The sequence below is a fragment of the Salvia hispanica genome, chromosome 1, assembly GCF_029641045.1.
Source record: "Salvia hispanica isolate PSC_SH4W2 chromosome 1, Shi_PSC_v1, whole genome shotgun sequence".
Classification (NCBI taxonomy): Eukaryota; Viridiplantae; Streptophyta; class Magnoliopsida; order Lamiales; family Lamiaceae; genus Salvia; species Salvia hispanica.
The window spans coordinates 48,383,870-48,401,104 of NC_142692.1; the positions used below are offsets into that span (position 1 = coordinate 48,383,870).

General features: G+C 32.4%; 1 protein-coding gene across 3 annotated transcripts; it reads left to right on the forward strand.

The window, feature by feature from the left end:
- The first annotated feature begins 10,239 nt into the window (after window positions 1-10,239).
- Window positions 10,240-15,555, forward strand: LOC125199113 (ferric reduction oxidase 7, chloroplastic-like). 3 transcript variants are annotated; one of them, XM_089063001.1, is made up of 7 exons: window positions 10,240-10,504; window positions 10,639-10,709; window positions 10,788-10,988; window positions 13,164-13,398; window positions 13,477-13,804; window positions 14,314-14,798; window positions 14,867-15,555. In XM_089063001.1, the coding sequence occupies exons 1-7, from the start codon at window positions 10,256-10,258 to the stop codon at window positions 15,464-15,466; spliced, it is 2,169 nt and encodes a 722-aa protein (XP_088919127.1). In that variant the 5' UTR covers window positions 10,240-10,255; the 3' UTR covers window positions 15,467-15,555. The 3 variants fall into 3 exon arrangements, with proteins under 3 accessions (XP_088919127.1, XP_088919121.1, XP_088919125.1); XM_089062995.1 differs by having other exon boundaries at window positions 10,242-10,478; window positions 10,617-10,709; XM_089062999.1 differs by having other exon boundaries at window positions 10,242-10,478; window positions 10,665-10,709.
- Window positions 15,556-17,235: the final 1,680 nt, after the last annotated feature.

Genomic DNA, 17,235 nt, shown 5'->3' on the forward strand with positions numbered 1-17,235 from the left:
AATTGGATTAATACTTTTAAATATATTTGATATATACATTATATATTGTACACATCGACAAAGATATGTATGTAATAATGATAAAATAATAGAAAAGTATTCCACCAATTTTCTAAACATGTTTCGTTTCTTTCTTTAATATTATAAAATTAATAATCATTAATTTAATAATCAGCTCGTCTACCACAATGCTAAGATTATAACGTACCCCCCTTCGTCCGCGAATAGGAGCCCCATTTTTCCATTTTAGTCCATCCGCGAATAAGAGTCCTGGTTCACTTTGACCATAAATAGTAATAGGGTCCTACCTTCCACTAACGCATTTCACTCACATTTCATTTAAAACTAATATATACAATTAGGACCCTTATTCCACTAACTTTTTTTCACTCATTTTTCTTAACATTTTTTAAAACCCGTGCCGCCCATGAATGAGACTCCTAATGGCGGACGGAGGGAGTATCTCACAATTATTCATCGTAAAACACCCTTGTGACTTATTTAGTGCTAAGTGCACTCTATTTTAACTTATTTCCTATTGCATTTCAATATTATTTTGTCTAACGCATCGAACACCATCGTAATATATTAGCAATACATTACAAACACGTGCGGACGCAGAAATAATAGTAGAGGCGAATCCAAAATCGAAAAGTGGGGGGGTCGGAGTTGCCACTATGCTTCGTCCTCGGTGTCACAAAAACATGCATCAAAATGAAAACCAAAAAAAAATATGCCTCATGTTTTAGTGATATAAGTAGTATTTTTTTATTTTTTCCACTTAATTCATAAAACAACACTACATAAAATCTCGTGCCGAAATAAAAAATATTCCACTTAGAATGGGACGGAGGGAGTATGATACGAGCATTATTAGTTAGATAAATTAGGATTTGCATATCTTTTTCGTATCTTTGTTTTCTTGTTCATTAAGTTAGTTATTAGCTTTATAAATATGAGCTATTGTAATAATTTGATAAATCAATCAATAGAATATCAATATTATCGTTCATTCTGTTCTCCAAGTGATAAAACCGTCGTGCTCGACGGGCACTTGCCCGCGACATGCATTTATCGATCGCCAATCTACGGACGCCGATCAGCCCGGTAGGAGGTTTATCCTATCAGAGTAGTATCTACTAAAATATACGTACAACATTTTTTTATATATTATATTTAAGTCATTCACAATTTTAATCAAATATATGTTAAAATCTTTACTACATATCTTTTTTGTATTCTTTTAAAAGCATAATCTTTTATTAATAAAGACTCTTACGTACATATTTTCTACCACTATAATCATATTATAAATAAAAATTGATTTTAAATATATAAAAATAATTTACATAGCAAGATTTAATATATAAAAGTTTAGTATACCAAAAATTCCGCCAAACTAAGTAATCATATCATAACTAAAATTTAATTAGATATAATAATTAGAATTAACAAATACTCCATAGAACAAAATTATTCATTTTCCACCAACATAATATCTTATCATTCCTGCTTGCGTTGCGAGAAGCACATGCCAAAAAAGATTGAAATCCATTTTAGTATTCCGTTGTTATTCTTAACTTTGTCATCCAACTACTATTCATATTCTTTCAATATATTCCACCAAATCTATATAAATAATAAAGTAAATATAAACAACTTAGTAAATTGGATAATGGATTAAAAATAAAATACCAAACAAAACTATGTAAACATTTTTGTTTTGTAAAATTAGCTGTGCTCAATCAACAAGCACTTAAGAAATCCATTAGTAAAGTAGTTGAATTAGGAGTTCATCATGTGTCTTACAAAATTCACTTGTCTGTGGGCTATAACAGAAACACGAAAATGACCAAATTACCGTCTCCATTAATTTTTCCAACTTATGAGGACCACAAAAGCAATTATATTAGGACGTGTTTCATGTACACAGTTATAGTGATTTTGGTTAGTCAAATTTCTCTATTTTGCATCTAGGGGCTCCAAAAAATTTAGAGGGAAAAATTTAGATTCTAATTTCAATTTTGGCAATTATGCTAGGTCTAAAGTGATAATTGAATGGCTGAAAAAGGCCTACTTTGGAGCCCCTATAAGCAAAGTGCAAATTTGCACTTACATGGCTGAAAAAGGCCTACTATGAGAGAAAAGGACTAAAGTGCAAATTGAAAATTATACAAGAATGTATACGGGAGTATTAGTATTATTAATAAAATAATATTATTAACAAAAATAGTAATTTAATGAATAAAATTATTAGTCATAATTATATTTATTAAATATTTTATTCCGTAATGAATCATGGACGAGTGTTGTTGTAAAATTTATTACTATAAAACAATAGTTGTTTGCTATTAATTTTTTTAACTAATTTACAAACCACTTTTACGTATATATAAACACTCTTTGTATATAATGATGTGAGAAATATCATTTAATTTTCTCATGTGCACTGCGTTTAAATATGTCAACTAAAAATGAAGTTAGAGATTGAAACATTAGAATTGTAGAAATTATAATAAAAATAGTAAGTATATAATCTTTCTTGGTTTTTTTAATTATTATTAACTACTTAAATTTATATACTAATTTATTTTCTGAATTCATATAAAAGTTTTCTTTAAAAGACAGTAATAACTCAGTTAATTATTCTAAACATAATCGGTGGATATAATCATATAGTCGTGTAGGCTTAATTTATTTTATATTCTATTTAATCTAAAAATCAGAGCATATATATTCTTAATACCGATTTTCATTTTCTAATTAAATTTATACCTAAATTTAGACTTAATATTTAGCATTATAATCATAAGACACGTATTGAAATGTCATTAAGTGAATCCTCTTTTGACATTTATTTAAAATGCAGCAATAATGCATATTATAAATGCCATGATACGTTGATGTGGTGATTGGATATATATGTTGACATCTTTTATGAAGTGTCATATTGTAAGTGTGAGAACAGCTCATTTTTCTAGTAGTGAAACCTCTCAAGGGCATTGCCAACACTGGCTAATACAAAGCCCTTGAGATGACAATATGCGGTATGCCACTGATCACGGAACTCCTTGTCCTCTCCTTGTAGATGATATGGGGCCGGACGATCCTTGCTTAGAATCAACCTCAAGTCATTAATCAAGCGATCAATATAAAGCTTACTTTTCCATTCCTTAAACAATTCAAAGTCACGCTTCCTCGAACTAAGTATGACATAATAAATATCCCAAGTATCAATCATCTTTCGTTCAAGCTGAGAATAAACACCAATAATATAAACATGTAAAATTTCAAAGAATTGCAAATAACCACAAAACAATTCATCCATTTTACATCCATAAAAATCAAGCACAAACGTTCTTCAACGAGAAAGTCGTGTCATATTCATGCAAGAAATTCATAGGTTTTACTGGCCACAATGTCGACAGATAGTCCAGAGACCATAAGAATGGCATGGCTGACTAACACTGCTAAAGCGTATAACCATAAAATTAAGCACTAATGATTCTTTACTTGTGTGTGAACTCCTCTAAAGAAAGGTTGAACCGGACAAGCACCTCCTCCTATAGCTCCCTCTAAGCATTATTAAAATACAGTCCTTATAATTTCACAGCAACATTACTCCGGTAAAGACCAGTCGTGATATTATTGAAAAACTAATTTTACGATTTTAATAACCTTTATCTAGAGAAGTCTAAACTTACGAACTGGTAATGTTCCTCTCGTAAAGACAGGCCGGTCACTACTTCGTACTAAGACCAATTTTATGGAGGCCATATACAAACATGTTGTAATTATCACTTCATATTTTCGTGTTGGTGGTTTTAACAGTTTAATTATCACTTAAGCATATAAGGCATGTATCCAATTCAAAGAATAGTTAAACATGTACTAGCTATGCATGCAATGCAATAAGTACATAGGTGATGCCCGAGTTAAACTAGATTTTAACAAATAAAATCATAACTCAAATTAAATGTCCATCATAAATTAATAAAACATGTAAACACATTTACTCAAGGTTCACATAACCATAATGACGAAACTTGATCATTTAATTAAGCATCTAAAATAAATAGACAGAATTTTCTGTCTTCACATAAACAAGATTATCTAGACAATAAGTCCAATCTTAGATAATCATACATAATTTTGCTATTCTATACAAATAAAAAGAAATGAAATAAATTCATTCGAGCTTGATTCGAATAATTATAAATAATAAAAAAAATTAAAATTTTAGATATTTAATTTTTTATTATAATATTTCCTAAACTGTTGTAGCTAGAATGATTAGTAGTATACTTAAGGAGTATTAAATTAGTTAATATTTATAAATTGATTTTGAATAAAAAATATTTAAAAAGCATGTACTACTATAATTTATGTACATTTATACCAACAAAAATGAAGTAAATTGAACCGATGCTCGGAAACATGAAGTATATAGCTGAAATGATTATATTTGCTAGTTTTTTTCTCGAAAACATGATTTATAGTTTTTAATCAATGTTATAAATTATGGAGTAATTCTTTTTAATGCGATGTATTGTACTGTACTAGTACGATTTTCTTAATTTGTGGTTGACGTTCGGTTAACGGACCGATATTTAGATTTTAGATAAATCATTGAAGCGATTTTTGGTTTTAATAGTAATTTCCAAATAAAATATTTCGAATACTTTTTTATTTTACACTAACTTAAACTGTATCCTGTTCAAATTATTGGGCTCATTAAATTATTTATTTATATATTGATACCTCGTTGCAGTTTGGCCGAACTCTAAAATTGGTGAAGATTCTGAAATACTTAGGTATTTACGCCCCAATTTTATAGATTCAATGGAAAATCAAAATTGATTTATAATTCATCAGTTAACACTTATAATTCCAAAACGGAATCAACATATACGAATTTGATACCAAAATAAATGACTAATATTGTACTCCCTCCGTTTCATAGTAATTGAGGCAAAACTTTTCGGCATGGAGATTAAAAAAAATTGTGTTAGGTGAGTTAAGTAAAGAAAGAATAAAGTGGAAAATGAAAAAAGGTAGAGAGATGAAGAGAGAAAAAAATAAGAGAGAGTAAAGTAAGTGTGGAAAAATGTGTTGACTTTTACTAAAAAGAAAATGATTCTATTACTATGGAACGGATGGAAATGGAAAAACGCCTCTATTACTATGGAACGGAGGAAGTAGAATCGAATCAATTTATAAAATTAATAAAAAAAATTTAAATTGTCAAGACAATGCTGTCGTGTCGCGTTGTAAATATGGGACAAGGAAAATTAATTATTATGAATAGAAGCAAAGGGAAATAATAGGAGTAATGAATACAAATGCGAGTCGAGGTCGATGTGTCTTTATTACACCATATTCCATTAATTAAGTGGATGATGGATCCCACCGACGCCCGCGTCACTTCTGCATTGCGTCAATAATCACTTCTGTCTCTCTTTTTTTGAAAAAGTCACGTCCATATAATTTAAATTAAAAGCACATTTTATATGGATTATAAGGCTGCTATTCTAAGGCTTATAACATTCTAATCCAAAATTAAGACTAAATCTCTACCCTTAGATTTTAAAATGAGTGAATAAGATTAAAGCTCACAAAATCTCAATAAATAGTAGATAAAATATCAACAAAAGGGTAATATCGTCATTATGTTATCATATGATAATTTTCGTGAGTGTTTTTTTATATCAACATTGTGTATTACAAATATCAACAATATGACATTAGAATATCAACACAAGGACAAGAAAATATCAACACATTTTTATTGAGATTGGACAGGCATAATATTGAGATTTTGCCTACAATATATTGAGACTTTTTGTTACATTTGTTGAAAATAACTGCTTATCAACATGTACGAAAATTGAAATATAACTTATCAAATTTCATCACCCGAACATCGTCGGAACATATGCAATTGAGATCTCGTTGGAATCCTTATTAAATTATCTTTAATTTGATATATTTTTTGAGAAAAAATAATTTAAATTGAGAGAGTTACGTAAATTTAAAGATTTGAGATGATTTTGAGGAGAGAGAAATTAATTAGTTATAATTACTACATATAAGATTTGACATTAATATCCTTTTAATTTAATTAATAATTATTTAAATTTAAAATATATTACACTTGGCATTATATTAACCACAAGATCTTCTAATCTAATCTAATGGTTGAAAATTGGTCTCAATTTGGAATTGGTAATTAGTTAGCAATTGATTTCATCCTGGATCATAATAAACATACAAAAGTCACATGAAATACTTTGAAATACTTTACTTTGATAATGTGATTTGGCTGGAGTTTAAATCTTCATCCATAATAAGAGTCACACTTTATCATTTTAGTTCTTTCTATAATAAAAGTCATACTTCAATTTTACCATAAATGATAAATAAGTCTCACATTTCACTAACTCACTTTACTCACATTTTATTATAAAATCGATATTAAAAAAATGGGTCACATATTCCACTAACTTTTCCAACCAACTATTATTTACATTTCTTAGAACTCGTGGCGACAATAAGATTGACTCTTATTGTGGGACTGTTAGTACAAACATATCCCACATCGGACATTTGAGGGAAGTTGGAAGGTGTATATCATTCTTGTCCAACCCCAATTAGTTTGAGGCCTTTTGGGAGTGACCCAAAAACAAATCCGTGCGGGCTTGACCCAAAGCGGAAAATATCAAACTAATGTTTGTCGACGCCGACAATCCTGACAAGTGGTATCAGAGCCAGGTTGGCGTCGGGTCTGGTCCGATTTGCGAGACCCATGTTTGAGTGGGTCCGACGATTCGTCTGAGTCGGAGCCCATTATGTGTTTCGATGTGGTTTCGGTTTGAGGGGGAGATTTGCTAGTACAGACCTATCCCACATCGGACATTTGAGGGAAGTTGGAAGGTGTATATAATTCCTGTCCAACCCCAATTAATTTGAGGTCTTTTGGGAGTGACCCAAAAACAAATCCGTGCAGATTTGATCCAAAACGGACAATATCAAACTAATGTTTGCCGATGCCGACAATCCTGACAATTATTCTTACTAATAATCACTTACACAAAACAAAAATTACATTAACTTTAGAATTTTATATATACCTTTTCTTTAGTCACAGTACTCAGATTTATATTTTTGCCAATGATGAAGAAGTAATATTATGTGATATAACGGAAGCTTCTGGATTTTATTTTCTCTCACAAACTCTCTCCATCGCTACACTGTAACACAAATATTAAAACAAGCGAAAAAATTTTGTGTGGATCCGAAAAAATGGTGTCTCTATTCAAATTCAATTCGATTCAAATACAAGAATCGTCAATTTTGGGTAGAGTAGTCACAATTACGCATAATTGAAAACTTGAAGTTTATATTTAAAATCAAATTATTTATTTTAACTAATTGAAAATAAATTAACCCTTTTGCAATCGTTTAAGAAAAAGATTAATTTTTTCATATTGATATCTGCATTATCACTAGGAACATCTAAAATTAAATAAAGCATCGTGGAAAAACTCCATTACTTCTGATTAACAAATATATATACTTCGAAACATTCAAAATTCTAATACACCTATGAAAACAATTTTCCACGCCCCACATACCCATCCCACATGCTTCGAAACATTTAATCCAATCTTGTTTTTGAATAAAGTAATATGTATACACATGTTTTTAATTTAATCCATATTCTTACGCTACCAAAAAAAATAATTAAAAAAAATAAAATTAAGGACACAAAAATCGAGACACAATTACTAGCGCTTAAATTTTTTAAAAATTGTCATAATTTTGGACGCAAAAGGAAGCGGGTCTAAGTTGAGTGCAAATTATCTTAATCTTTTATTTTCTAGTATGTTTCTATTTGTGTCTCCTAATTTTAGTTTGGACACCAACAATAAAGACATTTTATGAAGCTTTGTTGATATAATTAGACACACAAATTAGCGTCCTTATTAGTATTAAAAAATGTCCTTGGCCATTCTTTTTATTATAGTGTTACTGTCATACATTAGAGATAGAGGAAATCTTTATACACTTATGTTCATAAATAAATTGTACTTCCTCCGTTCCTCAAGAATATACACTGAGTTGGGCATGAGTTTTAATGAATAATTGATAATGTAAGAGAGAGACAGAAAGCAACGACGGACTCAGGTGGGGTCGCCCGGGGTCGGCCAACCCCACCACAAGTCCATGAATGTCACCGTGAAGCTAAGAATCGGCCACCAACTAAGGGCAACTCCGTCTCCCGACCCCATGAAAAGTAGCTTCATCTCCATTAATGAAGAAAAATAAGGAAGAGAGTAACCGGTGAAAATTAAAGAAAATAGAAAGGAGATGAGAGAAATACAGAGAAAGTATTATTGTGGAAATGAAAAAGAAGAATAAACTTGGGAAAGTTAAATCCAAGAGAAAGCTTGATGAGAAATAGTTGCAGAATTAGGGAAAGGGAATTGTAGATGAAGATAGGGAGCCGCTGTTTTGCAGCAATGGATTTTATTTATTAATTTAATTTATGTTATAACAAGGTGTACTATATTTAGTGGAGTATATGCTAATTTAATTTATGTGTAGTTGATTTGTAGATCTCGTGTAAAATATTTAAAAAACTTTAGTTAGTGTGTAGTTAACAGTTCTTTTTGTTTTTAGTTGTAGTTAAAAACAATAATAATATTTGTAAAATAACAAATAAATTAAATAATACGCACAACATATCAGAAATTAAATATAAATTGAAATATTAAAAAGTTTAGCACACACTAAATAATTAAATTATACTGCGAAGTTGTATGATGTGTTCATTATTTCTACATACATATTTATTATAATAATTATTTAAAAAAATACTATATATTTTGTAATGATAATAATAATTTAAATATTATATACTATATATTATATATTCTTTTATTCGGCCCCACGAATTCTATTTCTGGTCCGTTATTGACAGAAAGAAAAGGTAAATAAAGTATTGTTACTGAAAATGAGTCTCACCATATTAAGAGAAAATAATTTTCAAAATTAGAAAGAACATATTTTTGTGGGACGAATTAAAAAAGAAATAGTGAAGAGAGTATTTATTAACAAGAGACTTTTTTTTATAAAAAATAATATAATTATAAGAAATTCAAATTAAAATACTGCTACCTCCGTCCCTGAAAATTTGATACAGTTTACTATTTCGGTCCGTACCTAAAAATTTGATACACTTCACTTTTACCATTTTTGGTAGTGGACCCATATTCCACTAACTCATTCTTATTCACATTTTATTATAAAACTAATACTTTAAAAGTAGGACCCCACATCCCACCAACTTTTTCAACTCATTTTCTATTACATTTCTTAAAATCCGTATCGAGTCAAAATGTAGCAAATTTTGGGGGACGAAGGTGGCATGTAATATAAATATAGGTAGTGGGGTTCACCTTGTTGAGTATTGTCATTCTGTGACATTTGACATGGCCGACACTCTCGCTCTCTTGCCATCTTATGAATAAAAGTTCTTCACATCATTATTCATTTAATTAATTATTGAGGTACAATAATATAGTAGGTTCTTTTTACTTTTTTTTTCTCCTTTATTTTATTGGCGTCATATATCTATGTTTAAATAAAATCAAGGAATAATTGCCCTCCATATATTCCCTTAAAAATTCATGCGGTAGTGCTCGATAAACGTTAAAATAATATACTACCTCCGTCCACTAAAATTTGTCTCATTTTTCCATTTCCGTCTGTCCCCCAAAATTTATCCCATTTCACTTTTATCATTTTTGGTAGTAGACAAATATTCCACTAACTCATTCCTACTCACATTTTATTATAAAACTAATATATAAAAGTAGGACCCGCAATCTACTAACTTTTTCAACTTACTTTCCATTACATTTCTTAAAACACGTGTCGGGTCAAAGTGGGACAAATTTTGGTGAACGGAGGTAGTAAATAAAATCATTTATAAGTTTATGTGGTTCAATTTTATTTCTGTCTTTTCACAAATACACATGATGAATATGGCTTGATGTTGTTCGTTATCCCGCCATTACTACATACCAAATTGTATTTTGGTTTTTACTTTAATTTCGAAAATTGTAACCATTTTCTGAAAATAATAGTAATACAGAATTCTTTCTATATATAGATGGAAGCTAGTGGTAGACGAAATTCCATATCCTAGAAAAGCCCTTTTGGCATTTCCTTGAGATTTTGTTAGCCAAAAATGGAGGAGAAATCAAGCACACAGCCTCTTCTCTCAAGAAATGAGAATTTGAAGGCCACATCCAATTTTCTTGTTTCATCAACAAAATGGATCTTGAAAGTTTTAATGTGGGTGATTTTCATTGCATGGGCTTCTCTCATATTTCTCTATCCATCCGATGCTGTCCATCGAGCTTATCTCAAATTGATTCAAGCTATGAACACCCCTATGTTCGGAGTGTCAGGTACTGTGTTTGCACGTGACAGTTCAGTTGGAAAGATAAATAAACAAAATATAATTAAAAAAAATTAAAAATTTCAAGATAGATAGTTATCTACCATATCAATCTGATTATGCGATTTTTTAAATTTTTTTTATGTAGGAGGTGTATTCCTAATTTACAGTGCTTGCTCATTGCGTTTCTTGCTAGCGCGTACATCTATTTACGAGACGAAGAAGACGAGAATGATCACGGGTATGTAAATTTATATTGGAAGGATTAATTGAGCTAAGTGTGTGAATTGGAAAAGAATTGAAGGGTTTAATTATGCAGGAAGAAGAGTAGTGGAAAGCAGGCAAGGCTGAGGCTGTGGACGATGCCGATTCTGGTGGATGGGCCGTTTGGAGTGGTGTCGGCGGCGGAGGTGATCGGAATCGCGGTGTTTACGACCTACATAGTGTGGTCGTTTTATGCAGAAATGGTGAAGAATTTTGAGGTGCTGGCCTTTAAACATATGCCTACTCATGAAGAGAGGTAACCTATCTTCGAATTTTGATGCGCAATTTTCGTCTTGCAATTGATTGTGTCCCTACGGGATGGATCAATTTCACTTTCAAATCACACCTTCGCCCCGCCCCAATAAGTAAGAGATTAAATATATCGCATTTGTATCAAAAATAGAAATGACTCAATGGTAGGGGTGCTTAAACAGTTCTTCGGTTCTCAGTTAACCGGTTCTAAGTTTTAAAATAAAACAGGTTCTGGTTCTAATCGGAACCTACCAGTTTCTAATCGGGAACCGGATTATAATTCAATATTATTTTTTTATTGTAATTTAATATAATATTAAATCTAACTTAATTGAATTGAAGTAAAATAATTTGAAACATTGAATGCTGTTTTGATTTAAACAGTGTTAAATTTGTGAGCTTTGTTTTCTAAAATATATAAAATGTTTAAACCGTGGTACTTTGAATCTACAATTATTTCCCCAATCAATTTTTGATGAACTAATTACTACGAGTAGAGCATCCTAAGTTTGTTACAGTATTAATTTCCAAAAGAAATTATACAAATACAATATCATTTTATATGATAGAAATTTAACTTAATAACTCATTTACGATTTCAACATGTTTGTGAATAATTAATTAAATGTTCTATTATAAACTAATAAGTCACAACAAGATCAATTAGTATTGGAAATTCCATCAAATATTTGTTTAGCCAAAAAAAAAAAGAGAAAATAGAATTCAATTTTAAAACTCATTTTTTAAAAAAATTGCTAAATTTTAGAACACCTATTTTTTATATATAATAATTGACAACGTAAACTAGTCCAACCTACTCACTTGCATCATTTTGACCCATGCATGAATATTATTGCATTGTTGGTTTGTATTTTTTTTGTATTAATTTGAATTTTTAGGTATTATTTTGTTATATTTCTAGATATTGGTTTATTATTTTTTTAGTATTGAAATTTTTAAAATTATAAATAAATTCGGATTAAAATTATGCATCGGTTCCGGTTCGGAATTGGAAGCAACTGGTGCTTAACCGACCAGTTCCAATTCTGATTCTAGGATTTATGAAAAATTAAACCGTTAACTGGTCAACTGGTCCGGTAAAAACAGGAACCGACCGAATAAGCAGACCTACTTAATTTTAATAAAACATTCCAAAAATAAATACTAACTCAATACTAATGAATCAGATAAAATATGAAATGTCAACATATTTATATGATTACAAAATAGTTTAAATTCCAAATAATAAACAAAATATTTATCAAAATACTTTAAACATAACAATAAATTGAAAATTATAAACATAAAGTATGATATGCACTACTAAAATATTTCATTTTCATTTCCAACTTCAATATTACTCCAACTCAAATCTGTCTTTGTTATTTAAAAAACTAAAAAGGCACTAAAAAATTCAAAAGTTGATTCAACTGCGCGCTAAGCCATTTCACCACTGAACTAGCCAATTTTTGGGTTCATAAGTCCAAATGGTGAGCGGTTTATATATTCGAATCAGATCAACATTGAGACGGTTCACGGTTGAACTGGTCTGTTCGACTCGATTTTCAAAATAATTATTGTTTTTCCCTGCTGCTTCATAAATACACCATATTTGTTAATTAATTCCTTAGTTTTAGATATTTCCTCTATTTCATTAAATTTGAGAATTTGGAAGTTTAATGCGAAATTAGTAAAATATAAAAAATAAAAAATATTTCATCTGTCCGCGAATAGGAGTCCTGTTTCTACATTTTGGTTCGTCCACGAATATAAGTCCCGGTTCATAATTACTATAAATGGTAAAGAGGTCTCACATTTCACTACCTAATACTCCCTCTGTACCACAATAAGAGTCACATTTTGTCATTTCGGTTTGTCCTACGATTAGAGTCACATTTCAATTTTTTCCGTAAAAAATAAGTAGCTCACACGTTCCACTGAATCACTTCACTCACGTTTTATTGTGGGACGAACCGAAATGACAAAATGTGACTCTTATTATAGGACAAATGGAGTATTATTCACTAGAGAGACTTACATACCCTTTAACTAGGTACATGGAGATACAACTTAACATTTCATACAAAATGTATTAGGTGAACACATAATTAAACTTGCATTTTTGCAAAGGAAGCTGTGAATGCAAAATAGTGAAGCATCATGTGATCTGGTTTTGTAGGATATTCATGTTAGAACTAATAGGCCTAAGGTTGGGTGTGATCGGATTATTCTGCGTCGCCCTTCTGTTTCTCCCGGTTGCTCGAGGCTCCCTTCTTCTCCGCCTCATCGACATCCCCTTCGAGCATGCTGCCCGATATCACGTCTGGCTCGGCCATCTAACCATGCTCCTCTTCACTCTCCACGGCCTTTTCTACGCCATCGCATGGACCATCGAAGGCCGCCTTCTCGATCAAGTAAGTTCCTTCTATTCACTAAAAAGTGGAGTAGTACTTATATTGTTGTAGTTGTAACCCAAATATTTGATGATGCAGCTAATGGAATGGAAAAACAATGACGTGGCGAATCTTCCCGGTGTGATCAGCCTTGCAGCTGGTTTGCTCATGTGGGTCACATCTCTTCCTGGTGTTAGGAGAGTCAACTTCGAGCTCTTCTTCTACACCCACCAATTATACGTCGTCTTTGTCGTCTTCATGGTCTTACACATCGGCAGCCTCAGCTTATGCTATGCCGCAGCCTCGATATTCCTCTTCATGCTTGACCGTTTCCTCCGTTTCTGCCAGTCCCGGAGGACTGTTGACGTCCTCTCTGCCCGATCCTTCCCTTGCGGCACTCTCGAACTAGTCCTCTCCAAACCACCAAGTATGTTCTTACACTGTCTGCTTTTGCTGATACAGTAATGTCAGTTGGCATCACAAAACATATCAGTTACTGGTATTGAGTCAGAAACTGATATTCATTAATAAATGAACTACTCCCTCCGTTCCCTCATAGTTGAGGCGGAACTTTTCGGCACGGAGTTTAATAAATGAATGTTGAGTGTGTTAAATAAATAGATAAAAAAGTAAGAAAGAGAAAAAGGTAGAGAGAATAAAGTAAAAAAGTGAATAAAGTAAAGAGAATAAAGTAAAAGAGAGTAAAGTAAGAGATGAAAAAGTTACTAAATATGGAAATGACTCAACTACGAGGGAACTTCCCGAAATGGAAAAATGACTCAACTATGAAGGAACGGAGGGAGTAATATTCAGTGAGGAACTGATATGTTTTGTGATGTATTTGCAAATTGATATGGTTCTGTGTTCTGACTTTAAGAAGAGTTCTGAAATTAGTGTCTCCGCATACAAGATGTTTAATTATATATGCATGCGCAGATTTGCACTACAATGCGCTTGGTTGGATATTTCTCCAAGTCCGGGAGCTCTCTTGGCTTCAGTGGCATCCCTTCAGCGTGTCGTCGAGCCCTCTCGACGGTGATCATCATCTTGCGGTGCTGATAAAGGTTTTGGGAGACTGGACTCAGAAATTGGAACAACGCATCTCCGAGAAAGATTCCAAGCTGAAGGTGTCTGTGGAGGGGCCTTACGGCCATGAATCCGCGTACCATCTGAAATATGAGAATCTGATACTTGTCGCAGGCGGCATTGGGATATCGCCTTTCTTGGCCATGCTGAGTGATATTCTGCAACGGATGAATGACGGCAAGCCTTGCCTACCCACAAACGTGCTCATCGTTTGGGCCGTCAAGCAGACGGATGAGCTTCCTCTCCTGCAAACAGTTGTGGGCATGGACAACTTCAACCTCTCCTTAAATCTTGAAATCCAGACTTATGTCACTCGCCAGTCGCAGCCTTCACTCGTAGGTGTTTTCAAGCGTGATTGTGTATTGCAAAATGAGTATCTTGATAATTGTATTTTTGATTGCAGGAAGAGGGTAGCCCACCATCAATAGAGGCAATTAGTCCTGACACCTTCCCTGCGTCCGAGTCCAAGGGGTGTGGAATGTCGGTGCTGGTAGGAACCGGTAACATTTTATGGTCGGGGATGTACGTGTTGGTGTCGACAGTTGGTCTAGCAGCGACGGTGGCATTGGTGAACACCTTCTACGTCAATCCTTACAATGTGGAGTATTTTTGGTATAAAGGCCTTCTGTTGCTCCTCTGCATGACCGTAAGCGTCCTTGTTTTCGGTGGCGTGGTTATCATTTTCTGGCATTTTTGGGAGATGAAAACTCGCAGCGTTCAAAATGTGTCCAACAATAAAACAAAGACGAAGAGAGAGGCGCTGCACAAGGCTTCGTCGAAGGAGCAACAATACCTGAGCACGATTCGTTATGGTCAGAGACCCGACTTTCCTGGAATATTTGGAGCAATGAGAGATCGATGGGGGTGCGTTGACATAGGTGTGGTTGTTTGCGGGCCTTCGACTCTTCAAACGAGTGTTGCTAAGGAGTGCAGGACGCAGAATCTCGGTCGACGATCTAACCAGCCTGTGTTCCATTTCAACAGCCATAGTTTCGACCTTTAAATCATCACTAACTACATGAAAAAATACCCTTACATATGTACTAGGTGATGTGGTGCTTTCCCTTGGTAAACATATTTCAATTTTAAATATGTATATCGGCTGCTAGCCTACAAGTACATGTAAACTAGAACAAACATATAACTCTTTACATGCACCATGCAAATTCACCAATCCCAATTATCAAGATTATTCAACACCCAATTAATGATTATAATGGTTCAACTTTCCCATTATTGACTTTAATGACTTTAGTTGGCCTATATAAACCAATCAAACTCTCCACAAATACAAAAAAAACACCACCTCAACCATGGCATCCACACTCACTCGCAAATCGACCCTAACCCTACTCTTCTCCACACTCCTCCTCTCATCACCACTCCCCTCTCTCTCCTCAGATCCTGATCCTTTGCAGGACTTCTGCATTGCCGGTCTCCAAGCCCCGGTCTCCATGAACGGCTTCCCGTGCAAACCGGCCTCAAACGTCACCTCAAACGACTTCTTCTTTGACGGCCTGGCCCGGGAGGGAGACACCTACATTCTAGCCTTCGTGCACAATGAAAAGAATTGGAAATCCGAGTTACAGATTGTGAATGCGAAGACGATGAAGCTAGAGGCGACCGTTAAGCTTCCTAAGCAAAAAACCCATATCCTCAAATATATGATGAAGAACCATTGACACGTGTGCCTGTTAGAATGTATTTACTATCCCATTTCTTTATAAATAAAAATTATTTTCATTTTAGTTCGTCTCTAAAAATATAGAAACTTTCAAATTTAGGAAAAAATTTCCTCATTCTACATTTATATGCAATCATTTTTTTTTACTTTACCACTAATGCATTAAAACATTTATTATTTCAAAAGTTCTTATTTTAAAAGACGATGTAGTAGCACATTCACGAGAGAAAGAGTTAAATTGATGGAAATTATTATGTGCATCATTTTTTCAAAATTCCAGACATCATAGTACAGTTATGAAACAAAATTCAAACTTTGAGATGTTAATTATTCTTATTATTCAATAAATAATTATACGTAATTTTATATTAGTAGAATTATTGGCAATATTGTGAAGGAAAATAAAGAATAATGACTTGCTAAGTAAATAAGCAAACTAGATAAAAATATCAAAGTGCCGGTTGCTATTTGGGTAATCAATTGTTCTCATTAATGCGGCCTTACCCAGTTTGATGCATTGTTCAACACCTAATAAAAGAGGTGACCTATCACACACTAAATGTTGCTAATAGTCCATTTATTTATATAGATATTTGAAAATGAAAGAAATAATATTCATTTATCACACAAATATAAAAATTATTACTATCAAGTAATGACTTGTTTGATGAAGAGGATCAAATAAATACTTGCCTTAGTAATAGCATAAAATGAGTACTATGTTCTCAAAAGAAAAACATTAGTATTATACTACTCCCTTGTAACCTTGTAGATGAGTCAATATTTTTTACACTAATTTTAGAAAATTCATGATAAATATTCCATTCGTCTCATCTCAAGTGATTGACTATTTTTCGGCACGTATTTGAGAAAAAATAATAATAAATAGTTAAACTGGAGGAAAAGTAAAATAATTAATAGAATAATATATATACGACTTTCTGCTATATTATTCTATCTGTTACTTTACTTCCTCTCCACTTTAACTATTTATTATTTTATTCGCAGAACAATGACCAAAAAGAAATCAATCACTTGAACTGGGACAGAGGGATGAGTTAAAGTGGAGAAATAACAAAATAAGAGAT

What these genes read in the sequence shown, in the direction of transcription:
- LOC125199113 (XM_089063001.1), top strand. Translation starts at nt 10,256, where the DNA reads ATGGAGGAGAAATCAAGCACACAGCCTCTTCTCTCAAGAAATGAGAAT. An exon ending in TGTTTGCACGTGACAGTTCA is followed by an intron (nt 10,505 to 10,638) that starts GTTGGAAAGATA and finishes CCTAATTTACAG; the next exon opens with TGCTTGCTCATTGCGTTTCT. An exon ending in AGTCCTCTCCAAACCACCAA is followed by an intron (nt 13,805 to 14,313) that starts GTATGTTCTTAC and finishes ATGCATGCGCAG; the next exon opens with ATTTGCACTACAATGCGCTT.